Here is a 15946-nt window from a genome sequence, read left to right as displayed (position 1 = left end):
GGCCAGGAAGGCAGCTCATCACCTTCTCAGCCAATGACATCCAGATCACAAGAAAAAAATGGCAACCATACATCATATTCCCACTAAGATGACTTTGTCTACAGATCTTTTCCAGTTTAGAGGTTTACCATGATTCTCAAATTTATTTAGGGAAAGCCTGCATATGCTGACTGGGAATGTCTCCAGGGTTTGTGTTATTGACAGATGGCTCAGCAGGGATGAAAATACAGGACATCAGGAAAGCTTCAGTCCATATGCTTATCAATGAGAGCTGGGGATCCTGTGGGGAGTGTCTCACCTCCTGATACCCAAGGCCTTTCCCCTATTTCCAAGTATGATAGAATACTCTCCACTTGTCTGCATTGTCCAACAACTTTTTGAAGATTAGCACCATTCAGGACAAAGCAGATGCTTGATCGGTTCCCCATGCACCATGCTGAATCAATGGCATGGCAGCTTAGAAGCAAAGTATTTTCAGCCCCGATGCAGGGTGGGCCAGTTTGTTCCTTCCCTTTGTTCTTACAGAGGTGATGTGGGAATTGCAGTTGCTCTTCTCCCTCAGGAGTGATTTGGGTGATGGATCCTGGTCACTGATGCAGGTGTCAGGTTGGCCGTGGGGTGTGGGAAGGGAATAAGCTGAGGAGCTGTCCAGAGTTGTTTGGAGAGGGCGGAATATGCTCTGAGGAGACCAGAAAATGCTCATGAAATTTTCTGAATGGTGGTGTAGACTGTTGCGATCTCCTCCTGGCCAATGTTCTCCTGTGAATGAAGATGCATACTCTATTGCTGGTACTGCTGTAACCCTCACCAACTGCTCGCTGTGAACCCCAGCTTGTCTGCTGTGTTGCCCCCCCCCCATCTGCAGCACCTTCACCACGTGATCTCTGATCCCAGCCCAAATGCACCATTATCGTCCATCTTCTCATACTCAGTCTGATTCTCTCTCCCTCATGGCTCATTACCAGATCCCGTCCCAGCTAACAGTCATCCTGTTCCCAACCTTACTGCCCAAGGTTCATCGAACTCTAACATTACATCTCCCCACCCCACAATGCCTTTTCGCATCTCTCACGCCCCCTGGCTCCTACATCCCTATTTCTGTAGATCCCACCACATCTCCAAAATCCTCTTTGTCCCCTCCACCCCTCCACAGTTTATGAAATTATATGGTAAGACTCACGTAGTCATTGAGGGCACTTGATCCATCATGTCTACTCCCCTGACTCCTGTCTGTAATGAGAATTGTCAGCAAAAGAACAGATTGTGGTCTGAGAATGTGAACAACTGCGATCGGGGCAGAATCTGAAACTTGATGTTTGCCCAGTGGTATACCAGTTACTGACCCCAGAACATTTTGAGACTGTGCCCCCTGGTTTGGATGCCCAGCCAGGGAAAACACCATTCTGTAAGGAGTATGGACTTTTCAGGGAGAATACTTCTAGTTCTTTTAAACTCCAAGGAGGACAGTGCCAATCTGCTTCATCTCCCGTCAGGATAAACCACGCCAGGAGCAACCTTGCAGTTCTGGCTTCTGCATCACATTGGTGCCAGCACAGGGCTACCCATACGCAGTTAAAGTGAACACGGTCCATCTTGGGAGCAGGAATAGGGAGGCCATTTTTTCCTGAGAGGAAATGAGTTGAAAAGGGGTTGAGAAACAGTCGTTATCAAAAGTGGACTCTGACATCACTGGAAGTCACCCCACCAGGCAGCGAGGCCGTGGAGAAGAGGGATAGAGCGGGAAAGGAGGGAATGACGGAGCCTACGGGCACCCAGGTTGTATCTTGGGAAAAAGCGGTGTCACCTGTGATTAAGAGAGATGAGGGGGCACTCCGGTGGAGTTTTTAACCTGAGTAAGGGGTGGGATGTAGTGGGGACGTTCCGTTCGTGGGGAGAACCAGAGGCTGTCAGTGTAGGTTGGTAAGGTCTGTGGGGATTCAGAAAGCGGTGAAAGAATGGAAGCGGTCCCTTGGGAGCACATTTCTGAAAGGAATTTCAGGGGGCTGGTTGGGAGCACTGAGAGAGTGTTACATGAAGTAGGACACACATCGTTTGTGACAAAGGGTACATCATACCTGTAAGGGAAACACTCTTGCATTTTCTGCAGTATATATAGATGACAATTATGCAGAGAATCACACAGATGAGGCACGATATTGCGATCAAGGCCATGGGAATCCTGGAGGCTAGAGAACAGAAAATGAAGAACATCTGAGACATCAACAGGAGACAAGTTCCTGGACAAGGCTGACAAAGAGATGTGCTCCCTCGTTGGTCTAACCCAGGAATACAATGACTATATCTGTCCATGGTGATAGGCGGTATGGAGGGAGCTTTGCTCTGTGTCTAAACCCCAGTCCTGGTATTTTACTTTTATTGCACGTGAACAGACATCACGAATTATATTGCACAGAAAAAGGCCTATCATGTTCATGCTAATCCTTCCAGTCAAAGCCAATTGATGAACGCTTATCTCATACCTGGGTGATTCAAGTGCTCATATTAAATGTTGTGAGAGTTGTGTCAACAAGAACACTCACGCTCCTCACCTTTAACCTTTGCACTCGGATTCTGGAAACCTGTCATGGGGAAAGTGTTTCACTATCCACTCTGTATGTCCGTCATGATTCGGTATATCACTATCAGGTCACCAGTCAGTCTCCTCTGCTGCAGGCATAATAAGCCCAGTCTCTCCTCAGAATGGAAATGATTGGATCTAATCAACATCCTGGTGAAACTTCTCTGCAACCTCTCCAGTGTGGTGACCATAACTGTGTGCAGAACTCCAGGGGTGGCCTAACCGATCTTCTGTAAGAGTCAAATCAAAACCTGGCCTCTTCTACTCTATGCCCTGACTAATCGTGTCAGGTATCTCACGTCCCACAAAGCACTGGGGGGGGACTCAGCAGCGGAGTCGAGGTGAAGGGTCTTGACCTGAAACATCAACTAACCATTTCCCTCCATAGACGGTGCCTGACCTTATGACTTTGTCCAACATCATAAAATCCTGTTCCAGGTTTCAGTATCTGCGGATCAATAGGGTTGTCCCGGAAGTCTATAACAATTTCTGTATTTAGGAGATGGGCACTGGGACCCTTGTTTATTTAGCATAACAGTGTAGAGTAGGCCTTTCTGACTCCTCGAACCTCACCACCCCAGCAACCCCACAACCCCCAATTAACCCTAACATAACCATGGGATAAGTTACAATGACCAATTCACCTGCCCAGCGCGTCTTTGATGAAACTGGAACACCCAGAGAGAACACACTCATGCCACAGGAAGGACTTACAGAGACTCCTTACAGAACAGCACCAGAATTGAATTCCAAATTCCAAAGTGCCCCGAGCTGTACAGCATCGCATTAGCCACTACACTGGCTGTAATATGTAGATAAGGAACTTGGTTCAGAATGTGGGAGCAGTCTCAGAAGTAAGTTTTCGGATGGCACAAAAATTGGTAGACCATAGACAGCGACAATGGTTACCTAAGGATAAAGTTGGATGTACAACTGGCAGGTTGGGCAGAGCAGTGGCAGCTACAATTTAATCCAGTCAGGTATGAGGTAATGTATTGCAGGAAGTCAAATTATGTTACAATGAAAATGTCAAGCCCTGGAGGGCACAGATTTTTAAAGTGAGAGGGGAAAACAGTTAAAGGAGATCTGTGAGGCAAGTTTATCACAGTAAGGATGGTAGTTGCTTGAAACAATATTCCATCTAAGTTGTGCGGGTGGGCGGCTATGCAGTAACTGAAGTACCACCATGCACATAGCCTTTGTTACCACACAGCTGGAATTTTCTTTTTATATACAATGAAAGTGTTGCCTCAAAAATATTTCAGCAATATTGTGATTTCGAATGTGTTGTTTCTGAGAAAGTTAAGGCTGATTTAATTAATTAAAATGTTCACTATGTTGAACTACATGCGTAGAAATGAAGAATTTGAAGAACGATCAATTCTTGTTGTCATTGTTGGAACATTTCAAGTTTCTAGTGCTGATTGTAAATATAGATTCAGTCTTATGAATTCAATTAAATATAAATCCGGAAACAGACTAGAAGTGGAACACTTGGAGGATCTAATGAGGATTAAGACATATCTTTCATCTGGATGCAAAATTAATCTGGACAGTGCTTATGGACAATGGATTTGTAATAAAGACAGAAAAAGTTCATAAAATGTGAAAGATTTCCTTTGTTGTACTGTATTTCATTATACTCCAATTAATAAAACCAAAAGTATGTGATTTTCAGTTTTCACTCTAAATATTGATAGTATGCATATACAAAAGAAAAATATTTAAAGTGATGTGCAGTTTTCAGTCTGTGTAAAAATTTCCTCCTCAGAGCAATGGGTGGTCCGTGCAGCTGTAAAGAATTCAAGGTAGCATTACATGGAACAGACTGCCGGGGCGGTGGTCAAAGCGCATAGGGACAACATCTGAAGCATTTGGATAGGCGCACCAATGGGCTTAGGATACAGGTACGAGGCTGGTGAAGTTATGGTAAGTGTTTCCATGCAAAAATTTTGTTGGCACATGGCATGCAGTGCTACCCACCCATAATAAATTGATGCATAAACATTACCTTTACTGCCAAATGAAGCAGTGAATGATTATTTTCAACCCAAGAGCAGTGAGACGTTTGTTTAGAAGTTGTCTCTATCTGGGTTGCTGCCATCTAGATGGTTGCAAGAGCACGTGATGTTGGATGACACATTTTGAAAGTCTTGCAGACCTGCTGTACATGTCAGGATTTGGATAACAAATGAATGGGCCAATGACATCACCCCCTGCTTATATTATTTGCGAGTGAACACTGGATATTCAATGATAATAACAACAATGGCTGCGTGTATAGTAGTTCAGTTTCTCAGTGAATATTTATTTTTTGAAATACATTTCACTTCTCTTAGAAAAACTATTTTCTTTAAGTTTCTTGGTGAAATACTTGTAAACTGTGCTGTAAACTCTTTTCAGTTTGTTCAGTATATCAGATACACTAGGAAAGAAAGAAATGAACGTGGTGGAGTCTAAGTACAGGAGAAGACTTCCTGATAAATACAGTACTACCTGCACAGCTCTCAAAAGAACTGAATGCACATGGATATAAACTGTTTGTCATCATTAGTGCAGTCTCACTGAGAGTAAAGTGTCTTTCTTTTCCTTCATCTCTCATGAATATGTACCAAAGTTTATGATTTACATTTACATTTCTTATGTAATACTGTATATGGTGGTTCCTTAAGGTTGTTATAGCCGGGGGTGGTAATGGGGACAAGCTCCCACTACCCATCAAATGATCTCAATGATGTGCCTCTCAAATAGTCTCTGACAAGCAAGTCCAGCTCCCAGCCTTCATATGTGGTTTAACTACTAAGCCCAGGAGAGCCATTTCTACTAACAAAAGAAGGGGCTAGAGCAGGTTAGTGACGCCTTAAAGCCAGTCGCTTCGGGTAAATGGGGCTCGTCACCCATGGTTGGCACCTCATCTACGAGAAAGAAAAGTGATCTCAGAACTCCGATCCCTCATGGCAATGCCCACTCATGGTGAAGACTTCAGGAGTAAATCCTGAGGGAAAAATCCAGAGCTGCAGTCCCTTTGACAGTCCAACTTTGAGTTCAATGCTGACTGTCAACTCCCTGTGACATTGCTGGAACCAAACTGTATCAGTCGCTGCCATTCCTTTGGGTTCATCAGATGCATGGAGAAGGGGAGCTTGCTACGTGGTAACAGCTCGCTCTCCATATCGTACTGTCTAGGCTCGCGTACCTAGGACACAACATCAATGGTTGACCCCGACCAACAGCGGCCTCGGAATGTATATGAGGTTCAGTAACGATACTATTTAGAAATTATGGTATTTTTCAATTGCCTTCTTGAAAGTTTAATTTTAGTAAATTTTGAACTGGTTTTCTAAAATGTTTCATTTATTTCACTCATTCTGTTATACTCTTATTAATATTAACACAATGAATGCACATAAATAAACAACAGGACATGCTTTTTATTTTAAAAGTCTATAATTATTGTTACTAATTCATAAATCCTCCAAGAGGGATCACAACCTTGTAGGGTTTGGAGGCTTGCTTGCCTCAATGACCTGGAGAGTCAAGGCTTTATCATTTAGCTCTTGGCAAGGTCACCCATGCCAAACAGGTGAAAGGTTAGAGGCCAGACTAAGAGTGGTCCACCGGTCCTCCAGGTTCAGAGGTTCAGCTCAGGGCTAACAACCCTGACTGGTTAAACAAAACTGTTACGGAAACAGCAATGAAGAATCCTTCTACATCTGTGTGGGACTGTATTCCTGAGTCTCCACCCGGGACTTGTGTGATTGACGGTAGTGAAGCTACTGACGTGATGAAGGAAGCCCTGAGCACCGGCAGAGATGGAGGACCTTCATTGCCGCCCTAAATGCCAGCGGCAGAACAGACAGTAAGTAAATTGTTCATTATTCAATAAAAATCTGTACTCAAAATTACCACGGTATATGAGAGAAATCTTCAGAAGATTATCCCCTATTTGGACACATGCTCTCAAAAATGTTCACTATCCCTGAATTATAGACTATGATGGCAGGTGGGATTAGTTTAGACAAACATCATGGTCATAGCAGACATGGCAGGCTGAAGGGATTGTTCCTGGTCCACGACGTGTAGAGTAAATGGCAGGATACTAAAGAGCATTGATGTAGAGAGGGATCTAGGAGTCCAGAGCTCCCTGAAAGAACATATAAGAACATAAGAAATAAGAGCAGGAGTAGGCCATTTGGCCCATCGAACCTACTCCACCATTCAATAAGATCATGGCTAATCTGGCCATGGACTCATCTCCACCTACCTGCCTTTTCCCATAACCCTTAATTCCCCTACTATGCAAACATCTATCCAACCTTGTCTTAAATATATTTACTGAAGTAGCCTCCACTGCTTCACTGGGGAGAGAATTTTACAGATTCACCACTCTCTGGGAAAAGCAGTTCCTCTTCATCTCCATCCTAAATCTACTATCCTAAATCTTGAGGCTATGTCCCCTAGTTCTAGTCTCACCTATCAGTGGAAACAACTTTCCTCCCTTTATCTTATCTATCCCTTTCATGATTTTATGTTTCTATAAGATCTCCTCTCATCCTTCTGAATTTCAGCAAGCCCAGTCCTGAGTCAATCTCTCCTCATTGTCAAACCCCCTCATCTCTGGAATCAACCTGGTGAACCTCCTCTGCGCCACCTCCAAAGCCAGTATATCCTTCTTCAAGTAGGGAGACCAGAGCTGCACACAGTACTCCAGATGTGACCTCACCAGTACCCTGTATAGTTAAGTTGGCTCTTAAATTCAATCCCTCTAGCAATGAATGCCAACATTCCCTCTGCCTTCTCTTTCTTGACAGACTACCACACCTGCAAACCAACCTTTTGCGATTCATACACAAGCCCCCTCAAGACCTCTCTGCAGTCTCTCCATATCCTCTGCACAATTTGCTTTTCCACTCAATTTAGATACACTGCACTGGGTCCCTTGTTCCATATCGTTAATGTATATCATGAACAGTTGTGGGCACAGGCACCAACCGTTGCGGCACAGCGCTCATCACTGATTGCCAACGAGTAAGTGTGGACACAAAATGGAAGAGTATTTGGTTTTCTTGTGTATGTTGGATGAGGCACTGTGAATAAGATTTGAGATGTTGCAGCTATGCAAAAGATGAGTTAGCATATTGTATACAGTTCCGTTTACCACACAATAGGGAGCACGAGGCAGCAACAGAGAGTGTAGCACAGATTTACTAGGGCATACGGTATGGGGTGTATAGGAGTAGCGTAGAAAGACACACAGTCAGCATGAATGAGATGGGCTGAAGGGTCTATTTCAGTGCTGTACATTACAAAGCACCCTTACCACTGGCCGTGCTGCTGTGGGTCATATCTCCATACTGATCACTGCCTGCATGCCTGCTCCTAACCTTTCCCTCAGTTATTGGGAAAGATTGAATAAGTTTGGACTTTATTCCTTAGAACGTAGAAGATTGAGAGGAGATTTGATAGAGGTATACAAAATTATAACGGGTATAGATGGGTAATGAAAGCAGGTTTTTCACACTGAGGTTGGGTGGGATTACAACTGGAGCTCATGGGTCAAGGGTGAAAGGTGAAAAGTTTAAGGAGAACATGAGGAGAAACTTCTTCACTCAATGTGGAACGAGCTGCCAGCTGGATTGCAACGTTTAGGGTAAATTTGGATAGGTAGCTGGATGGAAGGGCTCTGGTCCAGGTGCAGGTTGATGGGAGTACGCAGGTTAAATGGCTCAGCAGCACATAGATGGGCCGAAGGGCCTGTTGTTGTGCTGTACTTGTCTGTGACTCTGTCACTCTAGTCCCCTGTTCCTGTCCACACTTACCTTCCTGCTGACAGGCATGTTCGCTGGAGAAGTGGGCAGTCGCCTGGCTGACGGGATTCCAGACCGTGCAGGCGTAGTCAACTGTGTCAGAGGAGGCGAGTGACAGCGAGAGGTCGGCGCCGCGGTCTGAAATCTGCCCCAGGGCTGCACCGTTCCTGGGGCTCCAGCCGAAACTCAGCTTGTTTCCGGCTGCGGCAGAACATCGGAGGGTCACGTTGCAGGACTGGCCAGAGGTGATGTTTAGCACCTCCACGGTGACGTTGGACACCGGCTCTGCGGGTGGAAAGTGAGGAGAATCAGCAGGTTCGATACCATCCTGACTCGGGGTCACAACCAAAGCAGGCTCCCGTCTCTCTGGTAGGGATCCCTCCGTTTGACCAGCCACCACTTTGTTGCTGCGGTGGGGAGCGATTTCCACTGGGCGCTGGGGGTGTTGTGCGTTGTGGGGGGAGGGGGTGGTCTGTTTTTTTTCTGATGTAGAGGGGGTTGGAGATTTATGTTGTTGTCACTGTTTTTTCTAACGAGGAGTGAGTCGGGGATTTGACGCTATTGTCGCTGTTTTCATTCTCTGTCAGGGAGGGGAGGGGGGTTTCGGTGTTTGCAAGTTTTGTTCCTTTTTCTTTTTTTTTGTGTGTTGGGGTGGGGAGAGTCGATGTCTTTGCATTCAAGATCTTATGGTCTTTCTATATTTCCTGGCTCCCTGGAGAAGATAAGTATCGGAGTTCTATTGCACATTCATACTTTGACAATGAAATGAACCTTTGAACCTTCAACTTATCTCCATCTGGAATGTTCTATGTCACCCTCTCCAAGAAGGACATCCACCCTGAGCCGCTGTCAGGCCGATTATCTGTTTCAATAAGGTCACTGACCCGATCGGAACACAGCTTCGATGTGGGCATTGTCTGAGTGTCGGCATCGAGGACGTGCTAACTTACACAGCTGGAACAAATAGGTTATTCTCGATTGCGAGAGTGCATCTGGAGAGAGAAGTGCTGGTGACAGCCTGCTTCTCAATTGTCTCAGCGACAGGCAGACTGGGACTGCAGTCAATAGAAAAGCAGATCAATCTAAAGTAGAGCAAAGTACGACCCAGATGTGGCCAATGGGAGCTGTGTGGATCAGCAGAAAGGTCCCGTTTCCGTGGCTATTAAGTTGCCAGGACAATTCGGGATGTAAGACGTGACCCATGACGTGCAATTTGGGAAAGGTGAGACCCGTGGTGTGCTGAGGATGGCGACACAGGAGGCCGTGTAAGTGGAGACAGTGGGTGTGGCGGCCTCATACACAGAACACAGGAGGTCAGCACGTGGGTGGTGACTGCAAGTCTTTCTCATGGACAGTAGCCGGCTGGTGTTCATCACGGGGGGGGGGGGGGGTCTGTGCCAGTCGACAGGGTGTTGGGGGGATCTCACCTGGAGTGCTTGCGCAGTGCTGCTCTCCTTGTCTAAGGAGGGGCCCCCGGTATTGGGGGCGGGGTAGACAAGGGTGATCTGGACCACCCCTTGAGACGCTAAGGAGGGCGGGGGGCTGCGGGGACGAGATTAGGCTTGAATAGAAAGCCAGTTTCTGGATGGCACAGCGATGTAGTGGCTGCACTTTGAAATGCGGTGATCGCCGATTGGGTTTCCATTCCAGCGCTGTCTGTAAGGAGACTGTACATCCTCCCCATGACTGCGTGGGTTTCCTCCCACAGTCCAAAGATGAACAAATTCGGGTTAGTAAACTGTGGGCATCTTGTGTGGGCACCGGAAAGCATGGCAACACTTGCTGGCGGCCCCAAGCTCATCCTCAGTCATTGACACAAATGACACATTTCACTGCTTGTTTCGATGTTTCAATGTACACGTGAGAAATAAAACTAATCTTTAACTTTAACTTCTGCAGATGCTGAGGGAGCTGGAGCAGGGAGATGCTGAGAGGAAATTCCCTCGGCTCGGAAATGGTAGCGGAGCTGGGAGTGGAGATTTGGGGTGCCACAGCAGTGTAGTGGTTAACACAACGTTTTACAGTACCAACGACCCAGGTTCAATTCCCGCTGCTGCCTGTATGCACTTTGTACATTCTCCTTGTGACCGCTTCAGTTTCCTTCGGGTGCTCCACAGCCCAAAGACACACCAGTTGATAGGTTAATTGGTCATTGTAAATTGTCCCGTCATTAGGTTTCGGTTAAATCGTGGGACTTCTGGGCAACATGGCTCAAAGGGCTGGAAGGGCCTATTCCATGGTATATCTCAATAATTTAAAACAACATTTTAAAAATACGGAGCCACTTGATTCTGACAAGGGTGAGGAGGAAGTTCTTCCCATGAATCTGTGGAACTTCCCAGAAAGGGGGCACTTCATCCTCTCGCTATGTGAATGAGTACCAGGGGATGGTCTGTGGGAGGGGGGTGGCAAACAGGCAGGGGTCTGAAGGGGCCGAGTGGTCACCCCTGTTCCTGTTTCTGGTGAAGGAGAAGGGAGGGACTGGCATCAAGCACACACCCATCAATACCACTGTCCTATCTCCAAAGTCGGAGCAATGTGGAGAGGAGCTGAGGGGGATGAAGAGACTGACCGTACACTCGGAGGGAAGTGTCTGCTTTCCATTCCTTGGGTGTGAAGACTGTCACAATGTAAGTTCCTGCATCCTCCCACTTCACACTATTTATCCAGAGGGTGAAATTGTCCAGCATCATGAAACGTTGCCCAAGCTGCTTGCCAACAAAATACTTCACCTTCTTCGTGTCTGTTTCATAGCGAGCGATCAGAGTTGAGGAAGCATTACTCTGGAAACTCCAGCTGACCTCGGCTCCCTGTGGCAGGGGCTCCACCTGCACAGGTAACCAGGTCTGGTGGTGCAGGCTGGCGTTGACTGGGTAATCTGGAGTCTTCACATCCAAGGCAAGGCAAGCTGGAAGAGGACAGGCAAGTTATGGGCATGGAGCTCTCTATCACTCTCCCCACACACACCTCCTCCCTCCCTTCCCCAAACAAAAGCCCCTCCCTCCCATCTTAGCCCCCTTCTTTCCCTCTCTCTTCTAATTTTCACTCTGTTCTTTATTATCTCTCCTTTTCCTATGAAAAGTGTTTGATGGTTCTGGGCCTCTACTCATTGGAATTCAGAAGAATGTGGGGTGACCTCATTGAAACCTATCTAATACTGATGAGCCTTGACAGAGTGGATGAGGAGAGGACGCTTCCTACAGTGGGCATCCAGGACCAGAGGGCACAGCTTCAGAACAGAGGGACATCTATTTCGGATGGATATAAGGAGCAGGTTTTTTTTTTAGCTAGAGAGTAGTGAATGTGTGAAATTTATTCCCACAGGTGTCTGTGGAGGCCTGGTTATTGGGTATATTTAAGGAAGAGGTTGTTAGTTTCTTCATTAGTCTGTTCTGAGGGGATATTGGGAGAAGGCAGGAGATTGAGGATGTGAAGAATATTGGATCAGCCATGATGAAATGGCAGAGCAGACTCAATCTGCCAAATGGTCTAATTCTGCTCCTATATCTTATGGCCTAATGATCTTTCCCACCCCTCAATCTCTGACTTCTCCCCTCCTGCTCACTGCCCCTTCACACCCCTCAACCTCTGACCTCTCCCCTCCTGCTCACTGCCCCTTCCCTGCCCTCAACCTCTGACCTCTCCCCTCCTGCTCACTGCCTCTTCACACCCCTCAACCTCTGACCTCTCCCTTCCTGCTCACTGCTCCTTCACACCTCTCAACCTCTGACCTCTCCCCTCCTGCTCACTGCTCCTTCACACCTCTCAACCTCTGACCTCTCCCCTCCTGCTCACTGCCCCTTCCCTGCCCTCAACCTCTGACCTCTCCCCTCCTGCTCACTGCCCCTTCACACCCCTCAACCTCTGACCTCTCCCCTCCTGCTCACTGCCTCTTCACACCCCTCAACCTCTGACCTCTCCCTTCCTGCTCACTGCCCCTTCACACCTTCCAACCTCTGACCTCTCCCCTCCTGCTCACTGCCCCTTCCCTGCCCTCAAACGAGTTCTCTTTTCATTCACTCTCCTTCCTTCCTCAACATATTCTCACCTTTCATTGTTTCTCCATCTGTTCTCCCTTCTGACTCCACCCATGAAACAGGAGCAGAAGGCCATTTGGCCCCTCGTGCCTGCTCTGCCATGCACTCCGATGACGGCTGATTTTACTTCTTCTCTCTCTCCTACCCTTCCTTTCTCTCTTCTCCTTTCTCCTGCAGCCCCCTCTTTGTGAATGTCACTGCCCTTTGATCTGTTTCCATCGCTCTTTTACCCATCTCATTGAGCACACTGTTGCTACTCTCCATCATCTCTCCGTTTTCCTTCTCAATGGCTGTACTCTTCTCCCTCCGCTTCTGCCTTCCTCCTCCTCCATCTCTTCACCCGCCTCTCCCTGTTTTCCACACGAATCTCCGTTCCAGTTTCCCTGGTCTTCAACCTCTATCTCCCGCTCCCGGGAATGGGGAAGGGAAGGGAGCCCAGCACAGTGAGTATGTGGGGGGAGGGAATGGGGAAGGGAAGGGAGCCCAGCACAGTGAGTATGTGGGGAGGGGAGACAGGAAGGGAGCCCAGCACAGTGAGTATGTGGGGGGAGGGAATGGGGAAGGGTAGGGAGCCCAGCACAGTGAGTATGTGGGGGGGGGGGCAGGAAGGGAGCCCAGCACAGTGAGTATGTGGGGGGGGGATGGGGAAGGGAAGGGTGCCCAGCACAGTGAGTATGTGGGGAGGGGGGAACAGGAAGGGAGCCCAGCACAGTGAGTATGTGGTGGGGGGACAGGAAGGGAGCCCAGCACAGTGAGTATGTGGAGGGGGGGAATGGGGAAGGGAAGGGAGCCCAGCACAGTGAGTATGTGGGGGGGGACAGGAAGGGAGCCCAGCACAGTGAGTATGTGGGGGGGGAACAGGAAGGGAGCCCAGCACAGTGAGTATGTGGTGGTGGGGAGGACAGGAAGGGAGCCCAGCACAGTGAGTATGTGGAGGGGGGGAATGGGGAAGGGAAGGGAGCCCAGCACAGTGAGTATGTGGGGGTGGGGGGACAGGAAGGGAGCCCAGCACAGTGAGTATGTGGGGGGAGGGAATGGGGAAGGGAAGGGAGCCCAGCACAGTGAGTATGTGGGGAGGGGGGACAGGAAGGGAGCCCAGCACAGTGAGTATGTAGTGGGGGGACAGGAAGGGAGCCCAGCACAGTGAGTATGTGGGGAGGGGGGACAGGAAGGGAGCCCAGCACAGTGAGTATGTGGTGGGGGGACAGGAAGGGAGCCCAGCACAGTGAGTATGTGGAGGGGGGGAATGGGGAAGGGAAGGGAGCCCAGAACAGTGAGTATGTGGAGGGGGGGAATGAGGAAGGGAAGGGAGCCCAGCACAGTGAGTATGTGGTGGGGGGGACAGGAAGGGAGCCCAGCACAGTGAGTATGTGGAGGGGGGGAATGGGGAAGGGAAGGGAGCCCAGCACAGTGAGTATGTGGCGGGGGGACAGGAAGGGAGCCCAGCACAGTGAGTATGTGGTGGGGAGGACAGGAAGGGAGCCCAGCACAGTGAGTATGTGGTGGTGGGGGGGACAGGAAGGGAGCCCAGCATAGTGAGTATGTGGGGAGGAGGGACAGGAAGGGATCCCAGCACAGTGAGTATGTGGGGGGGGGGACAGGAAGGGAGCCCAGCACAGTGAGTATGTGGAGGGGGGGAATGGGGAAGGGAAGGGAGCCTAGCACAGTGAGTATGTGGGGAGGGGGGACAGGAAGGGAGCCCAGCACAGTGAGTATGTGGGGAGGGGGGGACAGGAAGGGAGCCCAGCACAGTGAGTATGTGGGGAGGAGGGACAGGAAGGGAGCCCAGCACAGTGAGTATGTGGGGGTGGGGGGGGGCAATGGGGGACAGGAAGGGAGCCCAGCACAGTGAGTATGTGGGGGTGGGTGGGGGGCAATGGGGGACAGGAAGGGAGCCCAGCACAGTGAGTATCTGGGGGGAGGGAATGGGGAACAGGAAGGGAGCCCAGCACAGTGATTATGTTGGGGGGGTGGAATGGGGAAGGGAGGGGAGCCCAGCACAGTGAGTATTGGCCTGATCTTTAGATATCTGTGGCAGGAAGTTGTATGCTGAAAAAGCAGTTTCACAAATTCTTGAGATTATTAACTTGAACATAATTGATGACCTAAAATGGAAATTAGATTGAGAGATATTGGAGAGAGAGACAGAGAAAGATTAATATAGCATTAAAGAAAAGTAAAAAATGAGTTGGAAGTAAAGGGACAAAGATCACCAGTGGCTGTGAGAGAGACAGACAAAAGGAGAGCATGAGAGAGAGAGAGAGAGAGAGAGAGAGAAGGGATAAAGAGTAAGAAGAAGGATCAGAAGTAGAGTGAAGAAAGGGAAGCAGCAGGCAAAAAGTGTTGAAAGTTGGAGAGACAGAGTGAGGGAGATGGATGGAGACGGAGAGGGCAAGAAAGTGAAAGGAGGGTTGCAGGAGATGGAATATCATGGCGATTGTCTCTACACCTATTCCTCCTAACAGACTGAAGGACAACACTGAGCTGGCCTCCTTGATCACGGCAGCAGGAGGAGATCAATGGTGGAATCTTACCTGCAGAAAGTAGCCAGACCAGGAGATCACCACAGCAAGTCCTCATCCCATAGCCTTGCTCACGAACCTTCATCCCTGAGGGCTGTCTACACAGTCGAGCTGCTGGAGAGTGCCAGCCTCACTGACTCATGGTGATTTCAACAAATTTCTGCAGAAGGAGGAAGCGGTGGGTTTGAACTTAACACCTCCCCCAAGCTCTGCTCCATGCTGCTGAAGTTCAGCTACACTTACAGCAGTTAGGTTTAGCTGATACTGTCACCAGCATCCTGCTTTCTTCAAACAAAAATAATTAAAACCCAGAACATATTGTTGAAGTTGCAGAATTTATTGGTGAGGACTAATTTGGAGTATTGTGTACAGTTTTGGTTACCTGCCTACAGGAAATATGTAAACAAGGATGAAAGAGTGCAGACAAAAATTTACAAGGATGTGGCTGAGTTTGGAGGAACTGAGTTATAAGAAAACTTTGAATAGGTTAGGACTGTATTCTTTAGAATGTAGAAGATTGTGAAAGATTTGATAAAGCTTTACAAAATTATAACGGGTATAGATCTGGTAAATGCAAGCAGACTTTTTCCACTGAGGTTGGATGGGACTACAACAGGAAGTCGTGGGTTATGGGTGAAAGGTGGGAAGTTTAGAAACATAGAAACATAGAAAATAGGTGCAGGAGTAGGCCATTCGGCCCTTCGAGCCTGCACCGCCATTTATTATGATCATGGCTGATCATCCAACTCAGAACCCCGCCCCAGCCTTCCCTCCATACCCCCTGACCCCCGTAGCCACAAGGGCCATATCTAACTCCCTCTTAAATATAGCCAATGAACTGGCCTCAACTGTTTCCTGTGGCAGAGAATTCCACAGATTCACCACTCTCTGTGTGAAGAAGTTTTTCCTAATCTCGGTCCTAAAAGGCTTCCCCTCTATCCTCAAACTGTGGCCCCTCGTTCTGGACTTTCCAACATCAGGAACAATCTTCCTGCATCTAGC

The 15946-nt window shown here is 48.3% G+C and overlaps 1 protein-coding gene across 2 annotated transcripts; it reads right to left on the bottom strand.

The window, feature by feature from the left end:
* On the bottom strand, window positions 1-15090 carry LOC140210149 (CD48 antigen-like). 2 transcript variants are annotated; one of them, XM_072279031.1, is made up of 6 exons: window positions 14957-15090; window positions 10958-11293; window positions 8398-8670; window positions 2076-2186; window positions 1181-1624; window positions 1-759 (listed from the first exon to the last, which is right to left on the bottom strand). In XM_072279031.1, exons 1-5 carry the CDS (start codon window positions 15027-15029, stop codon window positions 1212-1214), a joined length of 1206 nt encoding a protein of 401 aa, XP_072135132.1. In that variant the 5' UTR covers window positions 15030-15090; the 3' UTR covers window positions 1-759; window positions 1181-1211. The 2 variants fall into 2 exon arrangements, with proteins under 2 accessions (XP_072135132.1, XP_072135134.1); XM_072279033.1 differs by having other exon boundaries at window positions 1181-1230.
* Between the last annotated feature and the right edge of the window lie 856 nt (window positions 15091-15946).

This window comes from Mobula birostris, chromosome 14 (genome assembly GCF_030028105.1).
Source record: "Mobula birostris isolate sMobBir1 chromosome 14, sMobBir1.hap1, whole genome shotgun sequence".
NCBI lineage: Eukaryota > Metazoa > Chordata > Chondrichthyes > Myliobatiformes > Myliobatidae > Mobula > Mobula birostris.
The sequence above is the reverse complement of the archived record's forward strand: the minus strand, read 5'-3'. Positions and strand labels throughout refer to the sequence as shown.

Bases quoted from the DNA above. Each gene is read 5' to 3' on its own strand.
- LOC140210149 (XM_072279031.1), bottom strand. From the start codon at position 15,029: ATGAAGGTTCGTGAGCAAGGCTATGGGATGAGGACTTGCTGTGGTGAT. The intron at 11,294-14,956 runs GTAAGATTCCAC...GTCCTCTTCCAG, and splicing joins GGTCTGGCTACTTTCTGCAG to CTTGCCTTGCCTTGGATGTG. The intron at 1,625-2,075 runs GTATGATGTACC...ATTTCCTCTCAG, and splicing joins CAAGAGTGTTTCCCTTACAG to GAAAAAATGGCCTCCCTATT.